The sequence below is a fragment of the Mobula hypostoma genome, chromosome 12 (assembly GCF_963921235.1).
Source record: "Mobula hypostoma chromosome 12, sMobHyp1.1, whole genome shotgun sequence".
NCBI lineage: Eukaryota > Metazoa > Chordata > Chondrichthyes > Myliobatiformes > Myliobatidae > Mobula > Mobula hypostoma.
In genome coordinates this window covers 81,748,969-81,775,015 of record NC_086108.1, presented here as the reverse complement: position 1 = coordinate 81,775,015, position 26,047 = coordinate 81,748,969, and the positions used below count along the sequence as shown (strand labels likewise).

Genomic DNA, 26,047 nt, shown 5'->3' with positions numbered 1-26,047 from the left:
ATCTGTACCTTTCAAAGTCACATCCTTTTTTAAAAAAGCTGTTCAAATTAACCTCAATGACTGTCTCAATACCGATCTAAGTAGTCGGAGCAACTGGAGTTGGAGCAGTGCCTGGAAGTTGATCATCCCTCTAAATCAGGATTTCCTAACCTTTTTATGCCATGAACCCCTACCATTAATCAAGGAGTCTGTGGAACCCCAGGTTGGGAACCCCTGGTCTAATTTGTCATTATAGTAAACAGTTAAATCTGTTGTACCTTCAAGTGCTATTGATAGTACAGAGTTTTCCACTAGCCAGTCCAATAATCTGTCTGTATCAATTGCATTCTTCACGGACTTTGATAAGGTACTGTCCTCAATCAATTTAGTAACCTAAAGGATAAATTAAAAATAAACAGGTCATTTCTGAATAAAATTTTCTCCAAATAACTTTTTCTGTTGATAGAAGGGGTCAAAAATTAAACAGCGCCTCAAGAGGCAGACAAAAATCATGCTGCATTGTTATTTAATATCAATTCTACTGCTAGTTTGTGAGCATTAATCTACATAAATATCAATGAAGTACAAATTCCAATAATATACCAATAGGCAATTTGGTGATTCTCATTGATAAAATGAGAAACACTTATTTTTGTTGACAAAAATGTAGAAATGTACAGAAGAAATGAGGCAAACGTTCAGGGGATATTTGCCTGGGGTTGTGCATAGATTATGTTCCAATAAGACAGGGAAAGAATTGTAGGGTACAGGAACTGTGATGTACAAAGGCTGGTGTAAATCTAGTCAAGGGGAAAAGAGCTTACAAAAGGTTCAAAAAATTAGGTAATGATAGAGATCTAGAAAATTATAAGGCTAGCAGGAAGGAGCTTAAGAAATTAGGAGAGCCAGAAGGGGTCATGAGAAGGCCTTGGCAGACAGGATTAAGGAAAACCCTAACGCATTCTACAAATATGTGAAGGGCAAGAGGATAAGACGTGAGAGAACAGGACCAATCAAGTGTGACAGTGGAAAAGTGTGTATGGAACCGGAGGAGATAGCAGAGGTATTTAATAAATACTTTGCTTCAGTATTCACTACAGAAAAGGATCTTGACGATTCTAGGGATGACTTACAGCAGACTGAAAAGCTTGAGCATATAGACATTAAGAGGGAGGATGTCCTGGAGCTTTGGAAAGCATCAAGTTGGACAAGTCACCAGGACCGGATGAGATGTACCCCAGGCTACCGTGGGAGGCAAGGGAGGAGATTACTGAGCCTCTGGCAATGATCTTTGCTTCATCAGTGGGGACGGGAGAGGTTCCAGAGGATTGCAGGGTTGCGGATGTTGTTCCATTATTCAAGAAAGGGAGTAGAAATAGCCCAGGAAATTACAGACCAGTAAGTCTTACTTCAGTGGTTGGTAAGTTGAGGGAGAAGATCCTGAGAGGCAGGATTTATAAACATTTGGAGAGGCAAAATATGATCACGAATAGTCAGCATGGCTTTGTCAAATGCAGGTCGTGCCTTACGAGACTGACTGAATTTTTTTAAGAATGTGACTAAACACATTGATGAAGGTAGAGCAGTAGATGTAGTGTACATGGATTTGAGCAAGGCATTTGATAAGGTACCCTATGTAAGGCTTATTGAGAAAGTAAGGAGGCATGGGATCTAAGGGGACATTGCTTTGTTGATCCAGATCTGGCTTGCCGACAGAAGGCAAAGAGTGGTTGTAGACAGGTCATACTCTGCACGGAGGTTGGTCACCAGTGGTGTGCCTCAGGAATCTGTTCTGGGATCCCTGCTCTTCGTGATTTTTATAAGTGACCTAGATGAGGAAGTGGAGGGATGGGTTAGTAAATTTGCTGATGACACAAAGGTTGGGGGTGTTGTAGATAGTATGGAGGGCTGTCATAGGTTACAACGGGACATTGATAGGATGCAAAACTGGGCTGAGAATTGGCAGATGGAGTTCAATCCAGATAAGTGTGAGGTGGTTCATTTTGGTAGATCAAATATGATGGCAGAATATAGTATTAATGGTAAGACTCTTGGCAGTGTGGAGGATCAGAGGAATCTTAGGGTCCTAGTCCATAGGGCATTCAAAGCTTCTGCACAGGTTGACTCTGTGGTTAAGCAAGCATACAGTGCATTGGCCTTCACCAATCATGGGATTGAGTTCAGGAGCCGAGAGGTAATGTTGCAGCTATTTAGGACCCTGGTCAGGCCACACTTGGAGTACTGTGCTCAGTTCTAGTCACCTCACCACAGGAAGGATGTGGAAACCATAGAAAGGGTGCAGAGGAGATTAACAAGGATGTTGCCTGGATTGGGGAGCATGCCTTATGAGAATAGGTTGAGTGAATTCGGCCTTTTTTCCTTGGAGCGACGGAGAATGAGAGGTGACTTGATAAAGGTATATAAGGTGATGAGAGGCATTGATCGTGTGGACAGTCAGAGGCTTTTTTCCAGGGCTGAAATGGCTAATATTAGAGGGCACAGTTTTAAGGTGCTTGGAAGTAGGTACAGAGGAGATGTCAGGGGTAAGTTTTTTTTTAAAAACGCAGAGAGTGGTGAGTGCGTGGAATGGGCTGCCGGCGACAGTGGTGGAGGCAGATACAATAGGGTCTTTTAAGAGACTCCTGGACAGGTACATGGAGCTCAGAAAAATAGAGGGCTATGGGTAATTTCTGAGGTAAGGACATGTTCACACAGCTTTGTGGACCAAAGAGCCTGTACTGTGCTGTAGGTTTTCTATGTTTCTAAAATCAGAATATAGAAGGCATAAGTACTGAGAAGACAAATCTGTTAACTCATACTTCTTGTGCTAAACCTGCTTTCAAAAGTACGGGATTTATACCTTATATGAGAAGTCCCCCTATCTAGAAAACTATGTGCACTTTCTCTTAGAGCGAGAGAATTTTCCAAGCCTCATCTTAAATGACCTAAATGCATCTGAAGGGATGCCTCCAGTTAAACAGACTATTTAACTATCAATTGTCTTCCTACGTTTGATCAAATATTTGGCAGTCTGTGCATTATGTTTATAAAATGTATTTATTGTCATCACCAAATAGGCACAATAATGGCATATACTGTATATAGTAGTTAAGGTTTGCAATTAACAGAAAGGTACAAATTTCAAAGACCAATGTTGAATTACTTGTCAATTTATCACCACGAACAGTGGTTCAAACTTCCAGCCATTGTTCAGTAATAGACAAGACCAAGAGCCATCAAAGATAAACATATTTGCACAAGATTAATTTACCTCCTTCAATGAGTTCATTTTTGCACTAAAGTGAGGAGTTTTCAGCATACGTAGGAGAATGTCTAATCGGAGGTCATCAACCACAGTTACCAACGCAGGCTGAAAGCGCATGCACAGAAGTTTGATAGCAGAGAGAAGTTCTGGAATGGTCACCAATCTCTAGAAGACAGGAATTTAAAATCACTTGTACAGTTTACAAACATCTGACAAGGCAGCAAATACTGAGAAAGAACACCCTTGTGGCAAACTGTCAGACAGGAAAACGGCAGCCATATGTTCTTTTAGTATGCTCCTGAAAGGCAGAAGTTGAATCTCTAGTTAAATCTAGAGATTCAACCTTTTGCCTCTCAGAAGCATGCTAAAAGAACATCTGGACTTCCCACATAGCAACAACAAAGGGGGGGGGGGGCGCGGGAAGGACAAAACGTATCTGTCCTGAAAGTGGCAGGGATACACATTTAATAATGTGATAACAGAAGGAACATTCATTCATTGTGCTTCCCTATGTAGCTTCCATGGGACTGAGAAAGCCCCACACCACTAGCCACAAAGTATCAGATGGAAGTTAAATAGTGTAAAGTTTTTATCTCATGAACACGAGGTTTTGCAAATGCTGGAAATCACGTGTCGTTATTTTCTGAAACTGATTCTCATTTTAGTTGATCCATAATCATGCTATCCAGAATTTCATAACCCCAGAATAATCCTTAACTGACCCAACAATGCACATCTTATTTTATGAGGAAAATTACACAGACACCAGTATAGAGAATTATGAAAGTTAGATGTGGACATTTATTTTGGCACTGTAGTTGTACATTCATGGAACCACCCTCAACACTGAAACCAAAGAGGTATATTTTGGGTGCCTGGCTTTTGGAACAGACATCAGTATTTAATATTCAAAGAGGCTCTGCTAATATTATTGTAAACATTGTACATATTGTAAATATGTAATTCTGTAAATTTAACTGACTATATTCAGAATGTTGAAGTTAAGTTGCTGATTGTAGCAATTGAAACAATTAATTGTTCATTGTTATCTTTGTGTTGAAGTAATACAAAATGTCACACCAGGACGGTGAGATTCTCTTGGACCTCCCTGGACTGTCTCTCCTGAAGGCTTGCTGTGTGATTCTTTACTTTACTTCCCATTTTTCTATTTTCTATTTATGATTTATAATTTAAATTTTTAATATTTACTAATTTTAACTATTTTTAATATTTAATATTTGTAATCCAGGGAGTGTGAAGCGTAGAATCAAATATCGTTGTGATGATTGTATGTTCTAGTACCAACTGTTTGGCGACAATAAAGTATAAAGTGATTCCCCAATTACAGCTTCCATTTTAGTCACAACATGCAATAAGGTTAAAGAGACAAACCTCAAGTATACAGTACTGTGCAAAGGTCTTAGGTATATATTTCTCTAGGGTACCCAAGACTTCTGCACAGTACTGTATTTGCCAACATGGAGTGGAAAGAGCTTGTAAGTTGGCAGGAGCAAAGGATGCTGGGAATGCCAAGGGTGGAATGTTGCAGGACTGGTGTGGGACAGGTGGCAGAAAAGGAGTGCCAGAAGTGGGGGGCGGTGCAGGTGCAGACGCAGACACACCCAGCCCTGAGGCACCAGGCAAGGTCGTTTGATTTGATTGGTTTAACGAACATTACAAAATGTCTCTCTGGTGCTTCTCACTCCCTTCCTCTTTTCCCAACCATGATTCCCTTCTCCCTGCCCCCTTCCCACTCTCAGTTCACAATAGAGACTACATCAGAATCAGTCTTATCACCACTCACATAAGTCAAGATTTTTTTTTGCAGCAGCAGTACAGTGCAATGTATAAAATTATTACAACACTGTGCAAAAGTCTTAGGCAAAGCTAAAACAGAAGGCAGTTCAAAAATTCTAATGAAAATACCTTGTCTTTCAGATCTTTTTCTTCTAAATTTTGTACATATCTAATCATTTTGTCGATAACAGGGTCTAGCATGGGCTGCAAAAAACAAAAATATGAAAGAAGTGGAGGTTAAACCCACAATGTTTACTCTAGAACAAATATCATACCTAGAATTTAGTCTTGGACATTAGCCCGATGAAAAGTTGGTGTAATTTCCATTTTGTTCATTTGCAATGGGTCAATTTCCATTTTGGACTTGACTATTGTGTTTGAAGACTTTCATAACAGTACTTACCTGCACCACCATGGGATTTAGATATTCAGCACAGACACTCAAAGGCTGCACCAGTGCCGATACAGCCTAAAACAAAAAGAGTAAATAGTTACAATATTAAGTCCATTAACAAGAAACTGGAATCATGTAATGCAATTAGTTTATAGCTTCAAACTTCACAGCTGTATCAGCAATTAGAGTCTGGGGAAGATGTATTTAAAAAAAAATCAGTATTTCCCCTTAAAACATAGGCCCACAAAGTTGTGCCGACCACGTAACCTACTCCAGGAACTGCCTAGAATTTTCCTACCGCATGGCCCTCTACTTTTCTAAGCTCCATGTACCTATCTAAGTGTTTCTTAAAAGACCCTATTGTATCCGCCTCTATCACTGGTAGTGCATTCCACACACCCACCACTGTGTGAGAAAAACTTACCCCTGACATCCCCCCTGTACCTACTTGCAAGCACCTTAAATCTATGCCTGTTCATGTTAGTTATTTCAACTCTAGAAATAAGCCTCTGGCTATCCACACGATCAATGCCTCTCATCGTCTTATAAACCTCTATCAATTCACCTCTCATCCTCCAAGGAGAAAAAGCCAAGTTTACTCAACCTATTTCCATAAGGCATGCTCTCCAATCCAGGCAACATCCTTGTTAACTTCCTCTGTACTCTCCCAATAGTATCCACATCCTTCCTGCACTGAGGTGACCAGAACTGAACACAGTACTTTAAGTGTGGTTTAACCAAGGTCTTAAATAACTGTAATATTACTTCACGGTTCTTGAACTCATTCCCATGGTTGATGGCCAACACACCCATATGCCTTCTTAACAACAATGTCAACCTGCGCAGCTGCTTTGAGTGTCCTGTAGACACTGACGCCAAGATCTCTCTGATCCTCCACAATGCCAAGAGTCTTACTGTTAATATTATATTCTGTCTTCAAATTTGACCTAACAAAATGAACCACTTCACACTTACAGTGGCATGCAAAAGTTTGGGCACCCCAGTCAAAATTTCTGTTACTGTGAATAGCTGTGAATGTTCTATTCAAAAAGTTCAAAGAAACATCTAAACAAGCCTGATGCATTTTGGAAACAAGTCCTGTAGACTGATGAAGTTAAAATAGAACTTTTGGGCCGCAATGAGCAAAGGGTGCAGAATTTCATAAGAACACCTCTCCAACTGTTAAGCACGGGGGTGGATCGATCATGCTTTGGGCTTGTGTTGCAGCCAGTGGCAGGGGGAACAGTTCACTGGTACAGGGAAGAATGAATTCAATTAAATATCAGCAAATTCTGGAAGCAAACATCACACCATCTGTAAAAGAGCTGAAGATGAAAAGAGGATGGCTTCTACAACAGGATAATGATCCTAAACACACCTCAAAATCCACAATGGACCTCAAGAGGTGCAAGCTGAAGGTTTTGCCATGGCCCTCACAGTCCCCTGACCTAAACATCATTGAAAATATGTGGCTAGACCTCAAAAGAGCAGTGCATGCAAAACGGACCAAGAATCTCACAGAACTAGAAGCCTTTTGCAAGGAAGAATGGGTGAAAATCCCCCAAACAAGAATTGAAAGACTTTTAGCTGGCTACAGAAAGCGTTTACAAGCTGTGATACTTGCCAAAGGGGGTGTTACTAAGTACTGACCATGCAGGGTGCCCAAACTTTTGCTTCGGGCCCTTTTCCTTTTTTGTTATTTTGAAACTGTAAAAGATGGAAATAAAAAAGTAATCTTGCTTAAAATATTAAAGAAATGTGTCATCTTTAACTTCATGTCTTTTGGAAATCAGGTCATCTTTTACTCGCTTAGCTATTCACAGTAATAGAAATTTTGGCCAGGGGTGCCCAAACTTTTGCAAACCACTGTACCTAGGTTGAACTCCATCTGCCACTTCTCATCCCATTTCTACATCCTATCAATGTCCCGCTGTAACCTCTGACATCCCTCCAGACTATCCACAACATCCCCAACTTTGTGTCATCAGCAAACTTACTAACCCACCTTCTACTTCTTTATCCAGGTCATTTATAAAAATCACAAAGAGGAGGGGTCCCAGAGCAGATCTCACGGAACACCACTGGTCACTGATCTCCATGCAGAATACGAACCATCTACTACCACCCTTTGACTTCTGTGGGCAAGCCAAATCTGGATCCACAAAGCAAGGTCTCCTTGGATCCCATGCCTCATTACTTTCTGAATGAAAGTATCCCCTTCCAGATAAGGCATGTAACACTGAAACTGAAAAATCCTGATTGACCATATAACCATATAACAAATACAGCACGGAAACAGGCCATCTCGGCCCTTCTAGTCCGTGCCGAACTCTTACTCTCACCTAGTCCCACGGACCTGCACTCAGCCCATTCCTTTCCTGTCCATATATCTATCCAATTTAACTTTAAACAACATCGAACCTGCCTCAACCACTTCTGCTGGAAGCTCGTTCCACACAGCTACCACTCTCTGAGTAAAGTTGTTCCCCCTCATGTTACCCCTAAATTTTCGTCCTTTAACTCTCAACTCATGTCCTCTTGTTTGAATCTTCCCCACTCTCAATGGAAAAAGCCTATCCATGTCAACTCTATCAATCCCCCTCATAATTTTAGACACCTCTATCAAGTCCCCCCTCAACCTTCTACGCTCTAAAGAATAAAGACCTAACTTGTTCAACCTTTCTCTGTAACTTAGGAGATGAAACCCAGGCAACATATTAGTAAACCTCCTCTGTACTCTCTCAATTTTATTGAGATCTTTCCTATAATTCGGTGACCAGAACTGTACACAATACTCCAAATTTGGCCTTACCAATGCCCTATACAATTTCAGCATTACATCCCAACTGCTATACTCAATGCTCTGATTTATAAAGGACATGTTATGCAAAAAATAAATAGAGCAATACACAGTGATAAAAAGGTGATGCAAAACTATTAATAATCAAAAAATCAGGTAGTCAATTAGAAGATCAGCACTAAATTGTACATAAAATATGTATGCAAAAAGGGAGCGCTACTAGAGCTCGGCGAGTTGAAGTTCTGATTTCAATTCTGTCGTCATCTGTGAGGAATTTGCACATCCTCCCTGTGGAATGCTTGGGCTTCCCCAGGTGCTCCAGTTTCCTCCCACAGTCCAAAGACATACAGGTTAGTAGGTTAATTATTCATTGTAAATTTTCCCATGATTAAGCTAGGGTTAAATGAGCGTGGCTGGGTGGCGCAGCTCAAAGGGCTGGAAGGGCCTATTCCAAACTGTATCTCTAAGTAAATAAAAAGAGTATTCCCAAATTACTGCTATGAAAATACTTACTGCAGTTTCTATATCCTCTGCACCAAGTTTAAGTTGGATTGCTGAAAATCCACCCATTTCACCAAACTAGAAAATAAAATGAAACCAGCATCTAAATTGGTTCAACATCTAGATTTATAATAAAAATATGAAATACATATCAGTGATTCTAAATGTAAACAATTACATCGTACTATGGTGATGTCTAGGAGTCACACACTAAATGAGCTGGACAAACACAGAACTTACCCAAGGTTTTCTGCTGGATGTTACCAGCTTTTATTCTTCCTATTACCATTGCCAATACAGCTCAGACTGCATTAGGCAATCCCATGCTACATAGAAAGGATATACTTTACAAAAGATACTACCCTGTAGCAAAGCTCATAATATTAGTTAAGGAAAGAGAAATTGATTGCAGTAAATTTGTTCAGTGAGGGTTTAAAATTACGCCTGGACCTGTCTCCATATAGGAAAACAACTTAATATCATTTGATACTATTTGACTGCAAAAAGTAGAGTCAAGATTTTCTTCAATATATTTTACCAACACTAAATATACGGTGTTTAAATATTTTTAAACTAAAAATATTTTGACTACTAAAACTTAATTTTTAAAAATGGGACTAAATATTTAAATTATTAAATTCTGATAAACAAATCCTGGTGTTTCAAGGAAGGTGTCAAACACTTAAAGATTATGTTGAGCAGCACAACATCAAAGAGAAATTAATACAACGCCAATTGTTAACATTTCTAACAAAATGCTTCTAGACTGAATGTTATTAATTTTTAAACAAAGCTTTCTAATTCAATATTAGCATGGAACCACAATGAACAATGACTGAAGTAGATTAGGAACACAATCAAACACTGGAAAGTGATTCGGTGAGCAGGTTTTATTAATAGGAATCGAGTTGAAAACATTGGCCTGGATTCTAATGGCCAGCAGCAAAGAGATGGCACTTGCTGCTCACCTCCAAGAAAAGTGTCCACAAAGAGCTAGCTCTCTATGTGGCATAGACTTCCATTTTTCCATCATCAGTTGCTGTCAGGTATCAGCTGAAAGGAACCCCTGGCATGCAATCACAGTGATGTTATCAAGTGGCCTGAGCTGCCATTTAGATTGAAGACTTTCCACAGATGGCAAAGCAGGAAGGAAAAGGCACAATTTTTATTTTAAAATATTTAAATATTTTATAGATCATTAAATAAACACTGGAACATAAACATTAAAAAAGGAAAATTAAGCTACAGCGGATTCCGGTTAATTGGGACACATCTGGACCAGTACATTTTGGCCCAATTAAGCGGCTATCCCAATTAGCCAAAGTTTCATGGAAATAGTTAAAAGGCATAGAAAAGACAAACTGCTGTTTAACTGAGTAACAATTTACGTATTTAAACAAAATACAGAACGAATTAGAACACTACCAAAACCTCTACAGTAGTAAAAGACTGTGCATTAGTTTCTAATAGTTATCAACAGGAATTCATCTACTGTGTTCTTACAATTGACTGTAAATGTACAAAATCAGTGCAGACACCTAGGGTAGATAATGAATTGCCTTTATAAATGCTTTAGAACATTCTCCAAATCTTAATTTTCATTATAGCATTCAAGATTATTGTCGATACTGATGTAGTTCTTAACTTGTTGAAATAGTGAAATCATTTCTTTTCACTCCCACCTATTTCTGGCATCTCCACGCCTGAATGTTTGAAACTGCAATGAACAAAACTATTCTTAATTGTCTTACTGCTCACTTCTTGCCAACTATCAGTGATAAAGATAACATGTAACTCACTATTTAAAAACTGATCACTCTAAGCAAGGCATAATCTCTAAAGGCCACACAAGTGCATGCAACTGGTACTAGTTACACACACAAAATGCTGGAAGAACTCAGCAAGTCACGCAGTTTCAACGGAAGAAAGTAAACAGTTGCTTCCGGCCGAGACCCTTCATCAACACTCGTTAGAAAATTCTCGGCAAAAAGCCTCTTGTCCCAATTAGTGTCTCGAATAAACAAGGGGAATCCTAGCTATTCTCTTGGCTTATTTTTTGTTCTTTAGGAATTGTCCAAAATGGGCAGCTGCCCCGATTAACCGATGGCCCAATTAACCAGAATCCACTGCATATGTTTTTTTGGAAATATTCACTGAATAGATTTGCTATCTGTTGTATATGCAAAATTTAAGGACCAGAATATTTGTAAACTAGAATCATAGCTCAATATGCCAGTACTGACTTATTTAACACCTCTGATAACAAAATGAAACATTTTCAGTGCAGTTTTTCCAATGAAAATACCTGGCCAGTATCTGAAATATGCTAATTTCCCAACTACAAAGAGGTTGTTGTTAAACAAACAGCCTGAGGAAGAGGCTAACAGGAACTTCAGTATTTCCACTTTACACTCCATGTAGGAAAAGCCTTTGAAGCGTCCAGTAATGACAAACTGTGCCACTGCAGTTGCAAACAGTTTAGATTCTAATTCATGTCACTATCACATTGATGTTCTATTGCTACTGAATGGTTAGAAACAGCTTATTCATGCTTGTTTGTCTGGTAAGGGTGAAGTGCTGAAATTTCTTCACTCCACTTTCATTTTACCAAGGCGTCCCGGGAAAAAATATTTATTCTGATGCACACCATTGCCCCCCGTTTTGAATTAACAGGTATACTCCTTGGTAATATTCTGCTTGCTAAAACTATTCATTAAAAAAAATCATCCGAACTCCCTTGGGATTCTTCTGATAACCATTTGATTCTGACACCTTCTCAAGCTCACCACACTTTGATACCTAATGGCCTCATAACCCGAGCGTAACAGGTTTTAATTTAGCTGGTAGATGTTTGAAATTCTCTATTAGGTTGAAGAAAAGCTGCTTTCAATGACTCCAGGATGTGTAATCCTCTAATAAAATTCCAATAAATTGATGAATAAATTGGTCCTTTGGGAATGCAAAATTATTATTCTCAATCCAATTTACTCCTTCAGATATTCTATTTATTATCTAAACCAATGAACTTAAATATATCAGCAAAACTGTCTCCAATTTCTTTAGCAATCTCTATTTTTTTTCGCGTTCTCTTTACCATCAGTTTTTTTAAACCTTTGTGCTGTTTTCTAGACTATGAGAAATAAAACAATGGCAACAAATGAAGAGTTATTTGAAAAAGTTGGACCCAGCATATCTGCTGAACCTTCTCTGCTCTTTCATTCTACTTGCTTCTCATGATACCAAAAGATTTATAATTTCATCAAGTCCTTAAAGTGTCAAAAAAAAATTAGGAATCTTAGATGATAACTTTTCACTATCGCTAATAGCTAAACATTCATTCTGTATACTTCATCCCTTCATCTAATACATCTTTAAAATGTTATGGTATGTTCTATTGCTCTTCTTATGTCTTTTACCTGTGCTGCCTCTTCAGTTTGATTTATTTGGAACTCTTTCTTTTCAATCCCTATAGTATGCTATTTAAACAAAAAATGCACCATCTTCTCCCTAATCCTTTCCACTTCCACTTTCTCTTTTAGTATAGTACTTCTGAGTTCAAGTTTAATTATCATTCAATCATATATGAACACAGACAAACAAAACAGTGTTCCTCCGGCCAAGGTGCAACACACATTACCAACAGCACATAACACAAATAGCACATATGGCTACGATTTCAGAAAACAGTCACAAAGAAAAAATATAATACAGCCTTAGTCCTCCAGTGGCAAGACCGTAGACCTGGTCCAGTTTGATCTTCCATCGAGTGAACACTGGAGGCAGCACCTACAGGAGGGGACAACCCCAACCCAGTGCAGATTCCAGCATGCTACACAAAGGCTCTTCCACACGACCTCAACATCTCCTCCCCTGGGCGACTGCAACAGGTGAGCCCGTGGCTTGGGCCTGGGCCTAGGCCTTGCCACAACTGAGGCAACACAGATCCCCCGCCAGTCTCACCAATGAATTAGACTCACAGTATTCTGCATTACCAATGTCCAACAGGGTCTTGCAGTCATAATAAAAGCATCCAAGACAATCACTCTCACTGCGTGTCATCAAGGCACAATGAAATGCAACAAGACCAGGCAACAACACAACAACGATACCCAATAAGTGAAGCCATGCCCACACCAGATTATTTACAACACTATCCATCAGGTTCCTCCATATTTGAGAAGCAAGGGAAGAGAGCAAACAGAATGGAATGCCTACCCGATTAACCAGATCTATCAGCCAGCCATGAGGTTCCTGTAAAATAATCATGAAAATAAATTAAATTTATTAATAATTATAAACCATTGGTTCCAAGAAAGAGGTATACCAAATGATGTGATCAATTTACAAAACTAAATTTGGTTTCATAGGCTACATATTAAACTCAGTTACTGTGTCTAGGTATTCTGGTGCATAAATCATTAGTAGTTAATAGGCAAATTCAACAAATAGTTAAGGAAATGAATGGCATGTTTGAAGCTTTGTTTAGATTTATTTCTAATGAAGATTCATTTCTTTGTCCAGGTTTATTTATCACAGGCACATCGAAACATACAGTGAAATGCACTTCTACTTGCGATACCAACCATCACTACCCAAGACTGTGATGGAAGCAACCCACAGATGTCGCCATACACTCACGCCCAATGTTGAACAGAATAACGACAGCCACAGCAACAACAAAACAAGACAACAGCAGCAAAACAAGCTCTTCACCCACCACCCACTCACAAACAGACCTCCAACCGCAGGACAGGCTGCTTCTGGGCCTCAAATCCACGGCCAGTGGTAGTGAAGCCACCTCTAGATTTCTGCACAGCACTTTGGTCTCCTTACCTAAAGTGCTATAGTAGCACTGAAGGGAGGTATGGTAACATAGTGGTTAGCTTAACACTAGAACAGCACCAGTGATCTGGGTACAATCCCACTGCTGTCTGTAACAAGTTTGCACATTCTCCTGCGACCATGTGGTTTCCTCTGGGTGCTCTGGTTTCCTCGCACATTCCAAAGACATAAGTTTAAGGTTAGTAAGTTGTGTTGCCCTGCTATGTTGGCAACAGAAGCATGGCAACACTTGCAGGCAGCTCCTGGCACATCCTCAGATTGTGCTAGTCACAACACATTTCATTGTATGCTTCAATGAACATGTGATAAGCAAAGCTCATCTTTATCTAAGGACATTGACTGGGCTAATTTTATTTGTGACGAGAATACACATAAAATTAAGATGTTTGCTGGCCTGGGTTAGCATCAGTGACATCAGCAAGTGGTCTGCCACCTGCCCTCAGGGGAAGGAGAGATAAGGAACAATGGAGCAGCGTCTGGAGATGTGTAATGAAGGAAAGGGAGAGAGAGCTGTCCGGAGCGGCTCCCCCTTTGAACCCTGAACTGTTTGAAGTGGTGGACAGGCGATGCCCCAGCAGGGGGATAAAAAGGGACCGGTTCGCTAAGGCAGGACACACACGACACCCGAGGTAACGAGACCCTGGAAGCGGTGCGCCTCTCACGAGTCGGTGGGGAGTACCGGACAACTTCCAGGGTGGAAAGATACGATCAGCGGGAACCCGGTGTGTGTCCGCCCTTGCTTGGGTGCCGGGTTCACTGCAGAGGGTCGACCGCATCTGGAGGAGGGGTCACAGTCGGTGACCTCTGGTGACATCACCAAGGACCTGCCCAAAAGCTGCTTGTGAGCCAGATCGCCGGTCTGTGAGTGAAGCCGTGTCTGAGTGATCAGTTGTTCCCGTTCTCTCTCTCTCTCCCCCCACGTTGTCCATCGCCATGGCAACGATTACTGCGTACTGAACTACTAAATTGGACTGAACTTTGAGTCACTTTGAAATTTGGTCATTTACCCTTAGACAACGATAGAGCTTGATTGATGCTGTTATCTTAATTCTGTGCACATGTGTGTTTATCATTGCTGAACTGTTGCATTTATTATCCTTTCGATTACTGTGTTGCTTGTTTCTTTAATAAAACTTTGTTAGTTCTAGTAATCCAGACTCCAACTGAGTGATCCATTTCTGCTGGTTTGGCAACCCAGTTACGGGGTACGTAACATATTTTGTATGAGAGGGTTTTCCTATCAAAAACAGCTGAACAGTTTGGGTTTATATTTCCTAGACTTTAGAAGAATGACAGATGATCTTACTGAGACATACAAGATACTTACTGAGAGGGCATGAGACAGTAATTGTTGAGATGCTTTCACTAATGCATGAGTTCCAAACAAGAGGATATACTGTAGCTACAAGATAAAAGGATGGTCGGAAACTTCAGAGGGTGGTGAATCTCTACTCCAGAAGATGGGGTATATTTCTGGAAGCTTAATCATTATATATGCTTAGGGTGGAAGTAGATACCTTTCTAAAAGATCAGAGAATTGAAGAGTATGGGGAACTGAGACAGAAGAGGAGTTGAGGCCAGCAGAGACCCACATGATCATGTTGAATAATGTACAAGCTCCAGGGGGTTAGGTAGCTTATCCCTGGTTCTGATTTACTTATGTCTTACATCTACCTTTATCAAACAAATTAAACAATTTGTGAGCTTCTCTACTGTCAGCAGCAGTGGCAACATCAGCAATTACTGTCCATCTCTATGTGCCCTTGAGAAAATAATGTTGAGTTACCTTCTTGAACTGCTGCAGTCCTTCTATGAAGGTACTTCCTCGGTGCTGTTGGGTAGGGAGTTCTGTAATTCAGACTCACCATCAATGAAGCACCAGCAATATATCTCCATATCAGGAGCTCCTAAGTTTAAGACCATAAGACATTGGAGCAGGATTTCAGCCCATTATGTCTGCTCTGCCATTCAATCATGGCTGATTTACTTTCCTACTCAACCCTATTCTCTTGCTTTTGCCCTGTAACCTTTGATGCCCTTACTAATCAAGAACCTATCAAGCTACACTTTAAATATACCCAAACACCCTCCAGAGCTGTGTGCAGAGGGATGAATTCTCAGATTCACCATCCTCTGGCTAAAGAAATTTCTCCTTATCTCTGTTCTCAGAGATCTCTATTGAGTCTGTGGTCCTAGACTCTCCCACTATTGGATCTATCCTCTTCATGTTCACTCTATCTGGCAACTCTTAATTTATAATTTTTAAAAAATTTGTATGAAGGGTTAAATACAAAGTGAAAACAAGCCGATACAAAACCTGTAGCCAGTGTGGCAAACACAGTTATAGAGAAGTACAGGCCCATCTATTCCATGCCAAAACCATTTAAACTGCCTACTCCTATCGACTTGCTCATAGCCCTCCATATATCTACCATCCACGTACCTATCCAAACTTCTCTTAAACTGTGAAATCAAGCTGGCATGCACTACTTATGCTGGCAACTCGTTCCACACTCTCATGACCCTCTGAACAAAGAAGTTTCCCCTCATGTTCCTCTTAAACTTTTCAGCTTTCACCCTTAACCCATGACCTCTGGTTGTAGTCCCACCAAACCTCAGTAGAAAAAGCCTGCTTGCATTTACCCTATCTATACCCTACACAATTTTGAATACCTCTATCAAATCTCCTCTCAATTTTCTACATTCTAAGGAATACAGTCCTAACCTATTCAATCTTTCCATATAACTCAAGTCCTCCAGACCCAGCAACATCCTTGTAAATTTTCTCTGTACTTTTACAACTTTGTTTAAATCTTTCATATAGGTAGGTGACCCAAACTACCCACAATATTCTAAATTAGACCTCATCCTCGCTGATGTACAGAGTCAGTTTGAATGTTCAGCATGAACCCAATCCTACACACGGTATCCATACAGCTGTATTTGTAGTTTATGTTAGCACAGATTTCAATTATTTTAAAAATTATAAATGAGACCCTGAGAGAGAACAGGAAGTTGAGGGACAATTATTCAACAATGCCAGATATTGCTGTCAATTCTCCCAAAAGAATAATTTCTTATGGTGCATTAATAAACAGATTCTGTCCTGCCCGTGCCATAATTTAATTGTACAATAAGCCTAGACATGAAAAGAAACATACCATGGATGTGTAGTCTTGGGAGTTCAGTCTATATCTGGGTTGGTTAAGCACCCAAAAACAACTCTTGAAATGATTTTAGCACAAAGATTTATCACAACTGAGATACACAAATAAATATTAACCAAAAATGGTTAGAACAACAAGTCATGCCACATTTTATATTGGACTCGACAATGCAATCAAGTGGCATTCTAACTATATACAATGACTCCAAAGCTCAACATACCCACGTATAGTTACCTCGCTGCCCAACTCACCTTCTGCAAGTTGGCTGGTGGAGAGATGGCGTACATTTTGCCATCTCCAAAAACATCTGCCCAATTTCTCTGGCACATTTTCATACGGTTCTTGAAATGGTACTCATTACCTGGATTGAAGGCCTGGAAAGTCAAATAATGATTTAATGCAAAATATCCAATAAAATCACTAAAATGCAATACACTGTCACTTTTTATTATGCAAATAAAAGATTACTTGTAAATAAAAGGTTAATTCCAAGTACAAAAATAATTCTCAATTTATATCCTAATCAGCATCATGACTTTGCTGTAATTCGCAATGGTTTTTCTTTGTTTTTCATGACTGAAACTCAAGAGCTGTGAGAATTTAACTCTTGAGTGCACAGATTACTGTGCATAGTGAACCATCTTCAGGTAATAGAGAAGACTGCAGACCTTCACCTCCATGGATGTGTGCAGGTGCACACAAATACACAGCAATAAAAAAATTACCTATAATGACCCTTTGATGTTACTTGCATGAACATCTACCACACATACAAGGGCCATGAATGGTGTAGGGCCTTGAATACTGAAGCAAATCTCAACTGAAGAGTTGATGTACTTGCTTTGGAGCTTATTAAATGGGTTTACCATAGCTGGGATAATACCTGCAAATTTCAGGACTGTGTCCTCTGGGTTGGTGCCTTCTTTAACTTCTTGCCTCGCACCTACATATTACTTTCCTTCTCTGCATCCACCTGTGTGACCTAAACACACCACCCATCTACAGATCTGAATTATCCTTGAGAAACCACTGCTTTCTCTACATTACAAAATGTAACAACATAATCAGGCCTCTCTGGCCTGTTATACACACTTAAGAAAATCATGGCTAACCCAATATTTTCAATGTCCCTTCGCACTGCCCTCCCCACCCCGCTGCCCCATCTCCCATATCTCTGACTTGCTGATAGTTCAAATATCTGCCAATTATCATCCTAAATGTATACAATAACTCCACCTCCATAGATCTGGTGCAGAGAATTTCATGGACTCAAAAATATTGTACCTTTGTATTAAGTATGTGTCCCAATATTCTAAAACTATGTTGCCTAGTTCATAAGCATATTCTTGGCTTCTAAAAACCCTTAAGAATCCTATAAATTTCAATTAACATCTTCTCTCAGTCTCCCAAACTCCAATGAGCATACACCCAACCTACTAAATCATTCCTCAGAATGGGCAGGCAGTGCGCACACTCTTGCCTACAAAAATAGTGCTGAGATTAAGAGGGCCAAGAGCTTCAATTTCCTTGGTATGAACATCAATGGTCTGTCCTCTGAACTGGTCCAACCATGTCAATGTCACGGCCAAATAAACTCACCAATGCCTCTACTTCCTCAAGAGGCTAAAAGAATTTGGCATGTCGCCGTTGACCATCACTAATTTTTATTGATGCACCACAGAAGGCATTCTGTCTGGATGTGTAATGGCTTGGCATGGCAACTGCTCTGCACATTGACCACAAGAAACTGCAGAGAATTGTGGACACAACTCAGCACGTTACAGGAACCAGCCTCCCCTCCATTGCCACTTTCTTTATTTCTCACTGCCTCAGTAAATCAGGCAACAATAATCACCAATTCCACCCAACCCAGGCATTCTCTCTTTTCCCTTCTCCCAGCGGGCAGAAGATACAAAAGCCTGAAAGCATGTACCATCAGGCTCAAGGACTGCTTCTGCCCCATTGTTATCAGACTCCTGAATAGACCTCTCACATGATAAGATGGATTCCACTTCATTATGATCTTACACTTCATATTTTATATGCACTGCAGTTTACCAGTAGCTTTTACACTTTATTCTACATTATTATTGTTTTATCTTATACTAGCTTAATACAATCTTTAAAAAAAAATGATCTGTATAAATAGAATTTAACAAAAGCTTTTCACCATGTATTGGTACATGTGAAACAATAAACCAGTACACTAAACCCTTCATCCTAGGAATCAACCTAGTGAACCTTCTCTGCACTGCTTCCACTGTAAATGCATCCTTCCTGAAGTTCAGAGACCAAAACTGTTAGCAGATCTCCTAGTGCTGTCTCACTGTCATCCTATAAATGTTACATCAAAACTATCCACTTTAATAAAGGCCAAAATTCTATCTGCTTTCCTAGTTACTGTAGCTATATGCCAACCTTCTGTGGCTCATATACTGAGGACCTTGATTTCTTTGCACTTGATGGTTTGCATTCCAGCACTTAAATAATAATTCTGTTTTCTTTTTATGCTTCCTTCCAAAGTAGATAACCGCACATTTTCCCACATAATGTTCCATCTGCCAACTTATTGCCTGCTCAGTTGATTTACTCTGATCCCTTTGATGGTTCTGTCTCCTCCTGACAATCTGCTAAATAACTGAATGAGAATATGAGAATAGTGGTTCTTGATGGTATAAATGGCAACCTACCATGGTGAGTACTCCCATAAGGCTGATGGGAATTGGGTCTTGTTTGACTCGTGCTGCAACCAGATCCACTAAAAGCATGACCATGTTGTAGATTCCCTCGTGGATTTCAGTGCCCCATTTATGCACAGCACTTGAAGTTAACAACTGCAGAAATTATCAAGCAAAGCTGAATCAGTAACTCAATTATTTATAATCTCTAATTAATAAGACTTGAGTGATAAATCAACTGATAAATTCAAGAGTCCATAATCCAATTTTAGACTAATGCTTAAAATATTATAGTTTATTACAATTTTCTGTACTTTTATATCATTAAAAGTGACATACTGAAAACACAGCAAATGATTATCAGATCTCAAATGTTCAAAGTAAATTGATTACCAAGTTTATTAAAGATCTGTTTTGTCCCTTACCTTGAAAATGCAAGTATTTGTTTAAAAAAAACTAACATGAAAAATTGTTCAATCCTACAAGTTAGAATGCTGGTAGGATTTTATTTTATGCTAGTAATTTGTAAATTCCTAAACTGTTTATTTTACCTTTTTAAAAGCTTCTGGCATACATCGGTCTATAAATCGTTTACAATTTTCATCAGCATCGGCAAGACCTGCAACAATCGCATATATAAATTATAGAATCAGAGAGAACAAAAGATCCCTGGTGGGCACATAATTGGCACAATAAAAATTCTGGAGAATTATACAGAAGAATAGATTTTTTAAACTTATTTTTTTTAATATAAAGAGTTCACGAGAGAGCCAATGATGGTCATGGCTATACACGAATTCTGGGCTTAGTTTCAGCAAATCCTATTCTTGCCATATTTTGGGTTGTTTCAAAACTAACTCTGGAACAAATACAGCTCTAATTTCTTTTCTCCCCTCTGTGAGAAGTGTATTTTTCTGCCCATATATAAAAATGTCACATTATCCTGATCACTCATCTACTGAGAAACCAAATTCCTTCGTACTGCAACACTGTTTTGCCTCACATGGAAAAATAATTTACTTTTCTTTTTATTCTCCCCTACAAAGTAGATAACCAACACAAATTCCCACATTATATTCCATCCATCAACTTCTTGCCCATTCACTTATATTGCTCCCTCTGTGGGCTGTTTCCTCTTCACAATACTCTAGCTGAGAAGCTTACGCTATACAGAAGTATAACATTTGTTTTCAAGGCCCAGCAGCCTTTGCAGTAGAAGGGAGGAGCTCTGCAGAGTTTAAAACTTGTTCATGTGTCCCTGAGGATGATGCCTGTGGCAAGTTTGTCCAGATGCAGCTCCTAGCTGAACATGTTAAACAGCTGGAGCTAGATGCACTTAAGATCATTCAGATTGCTGAAAACATCATAGAGAAGAGTTTTAGTGCAGTGGTCACTTCTGGAGTACCCGATTCCCTTGTGCCGCTTTAAGTATACCATTTTGGATACTGCCTGGGGGGAGGTTGTGGGAGTGACTGATCGGAAGACAGCAGCAGACGCCATATTTGTGACACCAATACTGACTCGGAGGCCCACAACAGAAGGATGAGGCAGGAAAATAAGTTATAGGAGATTCAATAGTTGGGGTGGGGTGCGCAGTTAAGATATTCTGTGGCTGCAAAACAGGCTCTAGAATGGTGCGCTGCCTCCCTTGTGCCAGGGTTGAGCATCTCTCCAAGCACTGCAGAATACTCTCGGGGGTGGGGGGGGGGGCAGTTGCAGTGCGAGCAGACTAAAGTCGCTGTGCACGTTGGCACAAATGACATAGGTAGCAAAAGGTTTAAAGTCCTGCTGAGTGGACAAAGGAAGACAGGAAAAAGGTTAAAAAGCAAGACCTCCAGGGGAGTAATCTCTGGCAGGAGTAAATGAGGGTAAGAATAGGAAGATATCACAGATGAATATGTGGCGAAGAGTTGATGCAAGGGGCAGGAATTAGAATTTACAGGCTATAGGGATCTCTTCAGGCACAGAGGACAGGTTGTACCTAAAATGGAGAGGACCTGTATCCTACTGCACAGACTTAATAATGCTACAAGGCAGAGTTTAAACTAGATTGGCAGGGGTGGGATCCAAAGCATAAGTGAGGAAAACGAGAGGCACGATGCTGAGATAGAATGTTGCCAGGTTAGCACTTACTTCAAGACATCTAGAATACAAAAGCAAGGATGTGATGCTGAGGCTTTATAAGGCACTGGTGAGGCCTCACTTTAAGTATTGGGAACAGTTTTGGGCTCCTCATCTTAGAAAAGATGTGCTGGCATTGGAGAGGGTCCAGAGGAGGTTCACAAGGATGATTCCAGGGTTATCATACGAGGAAAATTTTGATGGCGCTGGATTTATACTCACTAGAATTCAGAAGGATGAGGGGAGATCTCATTGAAACCTTTTGAATGTTGAAAGGCCTAGACAGAGTAGATGTGGAAAGGATGTTTCCCATGGTGGGAGAGTCTAGGACAAGAGGGCACAGCCTCAGCATAGAGGGGCGCCCTTTCAAAACAGAGATGCAGAGAAATTTCTTTAGCCAAAGGGTGGTGAATTTGTTGCCACATGCAGCTGTGGAGGACAAGTCATTGGGTGTATTTAAAGTTCTTAATTGGACATGGCATCAAAGGTTACAGGGAGCAGGCCGGGAACTGGGGTTGAGGAGGAGACAGGAAAAAAAGGATCAGCCATGGATGAATGGCAGAGCAGACTCGATGGGCCAGATGGCCTAATTCTGCTCCTATGTCTTATGGTCTAATTCAAAACCAATAAGGTCAATAGACATGACAGACAGCAGTACAGCAAGAAATGAAGAAAGACTTGGATTAAGTTACATTTATTTTAATGCAAGAGGCATTATAGGAAAGATACTGACGGGGGCTGTTTGGTTGCCAGTGACTCATGGTGTTCCTCAGGGATCAGTTTTGGGACCACTACTTTTCACATTGTTTGTCAATAATTTAGATAATAGAATTGATGGCTTTGTGGCAAAGTTTGCAGATGATCAGAAGATAGGTGGAGGGGCAGGTAGTGCTGAGGAAGCACTGCAATTGTAGCAGGACTTTGACAAATTGGAAATGGGTAAAAGAAGTGGCAGATGGAAGACAATGTTGGGAAATTTATGATAATGCATTTTGCTAAAAAGGAACAATAGTGCGGACTATTATCTAAATGGGGAGAAGGTTCAAACATCAGAGGTGCAGAGGGACTTAGACTCCCAGAAGGTTAATTTACAGGCTGAGTCTATGGTAAAAGAGGGCAAGTGCAATGTTTCCATTTATTTCAAGGGGAACTGAATATAAAAGGAAGGAGATAATGCTGAGCCCTTATAAGACACTAGTCAGGCCGCACTTGACAGATTTTGGGCCCCATATCTCAAAGGATGTGTTGTCATTGGAGAGACATCACAGGAGATTCACGAGGATGATTCTGGGAATAAAGGGGTTAACATATGAGGAGCATTTGGCAGCTTTGGGCCTGTACTCACTGGAATTTAGAAGAATGCGGAAGGATCCCATTGAAACTGACCAAATGTTGAAAGGACTGGATAGGATGGAATGTGGAGAAGATGCTCCCTATGGTGGGGGTATCCTGAACTGGAGGGTACAGCCTTAAAACTGAGGGGTAACCTTTTAGAACAGAGGTAAAGAGGATTTCCTTTAAGCCAGAGAGTAGTGAATCTGTGGAATGCTGTGCCAGACAGCCGTGGAGGCCAAGTCCGTGAGTAGATCTAAGGCAGAGGTTGATCATTTCCTGATCAGTCAGGGCATCAAAGGATATGGCAAGAAGGCATGTGAATGGGGTTGAGTGGGATCTGGGATCACCCATGATGAAATAGTGAAGCAGACTCGAGGGGCTGAATGGCCTACTTCTGCTCCAATGTCTTTTGGCCTGACAGGCAAGGAAGATCAACTCAGGGGCATACATTATACTGGGATACTATAGGCATTTCAGAAATATGGCTAAGGGAGGTCCAGACTGGCAGCTAAAAGTTCCAGGATACTGGTACTACAAGCGGGACAGAGATGGAGGAAAGGGGGAATTGAATTTCTGATCAACAAGATCATCATCGCCTTAATCAGAGATTAAATTACTGAGGATTGTTTGATAAGACCTTATGGGTGGAGGTGAATATTAAGAGGATGGTCAGCTTGTTACAATTGTGCTATAGATTCCTAATAGTAAATGACAATTAGAAGAATAAATAGGCAGTGTGATTACAGAAAGTTAAAGGATAATTAGGTTGTCACAGTTGAAGATTATAACTGTCATAGTGCCAAGGATTTGTTAATTATATTCAGGAAAGCTTCATCATGTAATATATTGGTAACCTACGAGAGGAGAGGGCATAGCTTGTCTACTCTTGAGAAATGGGGTACGACAAGCAATTGAGGTGTCAGTGGGTGAGCGCTTTTGGACCAGACTACTAGATTTAAAATAGTTATGGAAAAGGACAGAACTGATCTATGGGTTCAAGTTCTTAATGTCATTAATTTTGATGGTAGAGGGAACGCTGGATGACAAAGGACATTAGCTATTTATTGAGATGCAGTGTGGTAGGTCTTTGGACTAGGGAAGGAAACGGGAGCACTCTTAGGAAACCCACGTGGTCACAGGGAGAACATACAGACTCTTTATAGGCAGTGGTGGGATTTGAACCTAGGTTGCCTATACTGTAAAAGGTTGTGTTAACCACTGCGCTACTGTGCTGCCCACATTAAGCCTGTGGTCAAGAAACAAGGAGTTATGGGTCAGGTACAGACAGCTGGGAGAAAGTAAACACCAGAAGGATTATAGGAGTATGCTCAAGAAGGAAATCAGAATGCAAAAGTGGGGCATCAGATAGCTTTGGCAGAGAAAATGAAGGCGAATGCAAAGATATTTTAAGTACATTAAGGGAAAATTGTACTGAGAGAATAGGGCCCTTCAAAAACCAAAGTGGACATCTTTTTGTGGAGTGACAGGTGGTGTACGAGGTCTTCAGTGAATATTTCCTTGCTTTCCCACTGAGAAAAACAAGAAGACTTTGAGATAGTTAATGGGGGGGTCGTCTGCTAGGCGTGTAAATGCTATTAGGATATTCTGTTTTATACTAGAGGTGTTATTGAACATCTTAAAATGTATGAAGATAGATAAATGTCTAGGGCCTGCTCAGAATATTGTAGGGAAACTACAGAAGAAATTGTAGAAGCCTTGGTTAAAATATACATATCATTAGCGATATGCAGAGCCAGAGACTGAAGAGTAGCTTCATTTAAGATGGACTATAAAGAAAAACTTGGTAATTATAGACCAGTAAGCCTAACCTCTGTGGTAGGCAAGTTAACTGAAGTGTTGGATTAGGGTGCAAAATTGTTATTTTTCTTGTAGTTTAGCTTTCCTTTGCTTGCTCATAATTTTATATAATCACCTATACATGTGCCATTGTTAATGCTCCACTCTAGCCTCCTCCTGTCAGTGCTTGTGTCAATCAGCATAACAGTCTAAAATGTTTAGGAGTCTCTTTTTTCCATTATTTGCATCAACCATTCCACATGATAATGAATTCCATATTCTCACCCTAATGCTATGGGGGGGGGGGAATGCTTTTCACCCATTTCTTCCTTTGTCTCATTTTCCATTGTACTAGTTCAGTGCTAGAAACTAAAGCATGTTATTTCTGGTCCAGATACTGAACAGGGGAAAAACTGCTGATGTGACTTGCCTACTCAAACGTTATGTGGAACTTACCAAGCCGTGCAAGGCACGTGGATGCTATCAGGCACTTGCCCAGTGATTCTTCACGTTTGTAAGGGATAGACCAGTGATCAGTGAACACACGACTTTCCAATTCATACAAATTTGTGGTTGGAAATTCAATGGTTCCGGGACAGTTTCCATTCTCATCACTGCTCCTCTGCAACAAGAGACAATTCATATTAACTATCTATTATATTTGAACATTCCTTCTCATGTTATCTGTTTTCCCCTAGGAAAGTTAGATGATAGTAAGTCTCCTCAGGTACCAAGTATATTGCACAATTATTTTTAAACAAATCAGTTATTAACTTCAATCTGAACAACTGTTATACTAAGTATTTTTGTAATTTGAATAGATAGACATTTGTAGGACAGTTGTTAGCTTTTGAATATTAGCACTTAACCTCCATTTGCTAGGAATCAGTTGAAACAACATTCAATAGTTACTTAGGTACATAGCAGCTCCACTTACAAGGAACATAATGAGTCATGCAGCCACATCAAATACAATGAGTAGAATAGTTACACTCCATATAACCATATAACAATTACAACACGGAAACAGGCCATCTTGGCCCTTCTAGTCTGTGCTGAACTCTTACTCTCACCTAGTCCAACCAACCTGCACTCAGCCCATAACCCTCCATTCCTTTCCATATAGCTATCCAATTTAACTGTAAATGACAACGTCAAACCCGCCTTAACCAATTCTGCTGGAAGCTCGTTCCACACAGCTACCACTCTCTGTGAAGAAGTTCCCCCTCATGTTACCCCTAAACTTTTTTCCTTTAACTCTCATGTCCTTTTGTTTGAATCTCCCCCACTCTCAATGGAAAAAGCCTATCCACGTCACCTCTATCTATCTCCCTCATAATTTTAAATACCTCTATCAAGTCCCCCCTCAAC

General features: G+C 40.1%; 1 protein-coding gene across 5 annotated transcripts in view; it reads right to left on the bottom strand.

Annotated features, from left to right (window-relative positions):
• usp24 (ubiquitin specific peptidase 24) overlaps window positions 1-26,047 on the bottom strand; it is a 262,902-nt gene that overhangs the window by 190,367 nt on the left and 46,488 nt on the right. For 3 of the 5 annotated variants that reach the window (XM_063064478.1, XM_063064479.1, XM_063064482.1), the window contains exons 2-12: window positions 25,133-25,298; window positions 19,975-20,042; window positions 19,436-19,579; window positions 16,997-17,119; window positions 12,952-12,987; window positions 8,749-8,814; window positions 7,086-7,142; window positions 5,445-5,510; window positions 5,171-5,245; window positions 3,251-3,409; window positions 258-372 (exon numbers count right to left, since the gene is read on the bottom strand). In XM_063064478.1, the coding sequence (XP_062920548.1) occupies window positions 258-372; window positions 3,251-3,409; window positions 5,171-5,245; window positions 5,445-5,510; window positions 7,086-7,142; window positions 8,749-8,814; window positions 12,952-12,987; window positions 16,997-17,119; window positions 19,436-19,579; window positions 19,975-20,042; window positions 25,133-25,298 (1,075 nt within the window). The remainder of the gene's footprint in view (window positions 1-257; window positions 373-3,250; window positions 3,410-5,170; window positions 5,246-5,444; window positions 5,511-7,085; window positions 7,143-8,748; window positions 8,815-12,951; window positions 12,988-16,996; window positions 17,120-19,435; window positions 19,580-19,974; window positions 20,043-25,132; window positions 25,299-26,047) is intronic. The other 2 variants (XM_063064481.1, XM_063064480.1) reach the window with 1 other exon arrangement.